This window comes from Hippocampus comes, unplaced genomic scaffold (genome assembly GCF_001891065.2).
Source record: "Hippocampus comes isolate QL1 unplaced genomic scaffold, H_comes_QL1_v1.1 scaffold562, whole genome shotgun sequence".
Lineage (NCBI taxonomy): Eukaryota > Metazoa > Chordata > Actinopteri > Syngnathiformes > Syngnathidae > Hippocampus > Hippocampus comes.
Genome location: NW_017805537.1, coordinates 483,589 through 485,161, shown reverse-complemented (window position 1 = coordinate 485,161; position 1,573 = coordinate 483,589). Strand labels below are relative to the sequence as shown.

At 42.2% G+C, this 1,573-nt stretch overlaps 1 protein-coding gene across 1 annotated transcript; it reads left to right on the top strand.

Annotated features, from left to right (window-relative positions):
* Positions 1-6: 6 nt before the first annotated feature.
* On the top strand, positions 7-1,457 carry LOC109520832 (cadherin-4-like). Its single transcript, XM_019878342.1, has 4 exons — positions 7-13; positions 405-546; positions 1,044-1,204; positions 1,291-1,457. The coding sequence occupies exons 2-4, from the start codon at positions 510-512 to the stop codon at positions 1,441-1,443; spliced, it is 351 nt and encodes a 116-aa protein (XP_019733901.1). The 5' UTR covers positions 7-13; positions 405-509; the 3' UTR covers positions 1,444-1,457.
* The last annotated feature ends 116 nt before the right edge of the window (positions 1,458-1,573 follow it).

Sequence of the window (1,573 nt, the reverse complement as noted above, 5' to 3'; positions counted from 1 at the left end):
CAGTACCTACAATGTGAGCGACACGCCGCCTTCAAATCATCAACTTTTTACTATTTACCTGTATGTATATATTTGTTCTACTGAATTTTAATGACTTTGTTTTGAGAAGCATGACAATGCTTGTCCAACGGCTCATTTCATTAGGTACACCTGTACACATTTAAAAATATATATTTTTGTCGTTGTCAACAAAGATAATTCTATTTTTGATTCAGTTAAAAATAGTTTGTAAAAATCGAGGTTGTAATTTGCAATGGTGTACGACTGTACTGCATCATAGACCTAATATTTTGAACTGAAGGTGGTGTGCTGCTCAAAAAAAATAAATAAATAAATACTTCGAAGTGTCCAATTGTGATGCTGTAGAGTAAATCAAGTAAAGCTGCTGGTGTTTCTCACGTCAGTTGCTGGGCATCGCCAGATTCAACGATGGCACCGAGGCAGAGAAAAGGATTGACATCCGCATAAAGGTGCTAGACGAGAATGACAACGAGCCAAAATTTGACGCCATGAAGCCCGTCGACGTGTATGAACGTAGCCCTGCGGGTGAGAGAATTTGAGCAATAACACTTGAATCATACGGGTCCATGAAAGAAGAATTTTGTGGCATCTTGTGGCCTGATTAGTTGTCCTAAGTTCGATAATACCTGCTTGAGTTGTTTTTAATAAGGTACACTATTCTGGTCTGAATTTTCTATACCACTTATCCTGATCAGGGTTATGGAAAGCTGAAGACCATTCTAGCAGACAAAGGTCACAGTAATTAGAACATAAAATAAAGGAAAATGTCACACTTGAAGAACCCTAAACAAGTTTGCAGACAGGCCGAGCACTGCCGTTTCACTGCAGTCCAGTAGATGGCAGTGTAGTATTACAAAGTAGGTGCCAACTGACCCAGTCATGGGCTGGTTCTTTTTGTTTGGCTCCAGTTTTTTGGGTGTATTTTTTTAATTACCCTGTTTCGCAAACTAGCATGTCTCCTTCGTAGAGGAAAAAAAAAAACCCCAAAACATCTGACATACTCAGTATGTCTCTGTTTCCAGGGACGCCGGTCACAACTGTCACAGCGACTGACGCCGATGAACAGGGCAACCCCAACTCTCAGCTGCTCTACACCATCGTGAAGCAGACCCCACCTCATAACATGTTCCGCATGCACAACGATGGTAACATCTATGTGGACAAATCCACTCTGGATAGAGAGGTACCAGCTACTCTCAAAGAAATGAAATGTGCGTCATTTGTTCAGTCTGAAAAGCTTGCGAAACATTGTGGTTTTTGTGCTGTCAGACGACAGATCAGTACTTTGTGACAGTGCAAGCTCAGGACCTCAATGGCGACCCTGACGGCCTCACAGGAACCAGTACCTTGACCATCAATGTGCTGGACATCAACGACAACCTTCCAACGCTGGAAAAAGACGAGGTACTTGCCGTTATTTAAGAATGAAGGATGATCTATTTCCGAGTTAAAACTTGATGGTGGACGAGGCCAGAGAGGCAGGAGTAGGTCTGATTAGGAGTCGACTTTGAGTACTTTATGAGTGAGAACTGGAATGGGGAGCCAATGGATT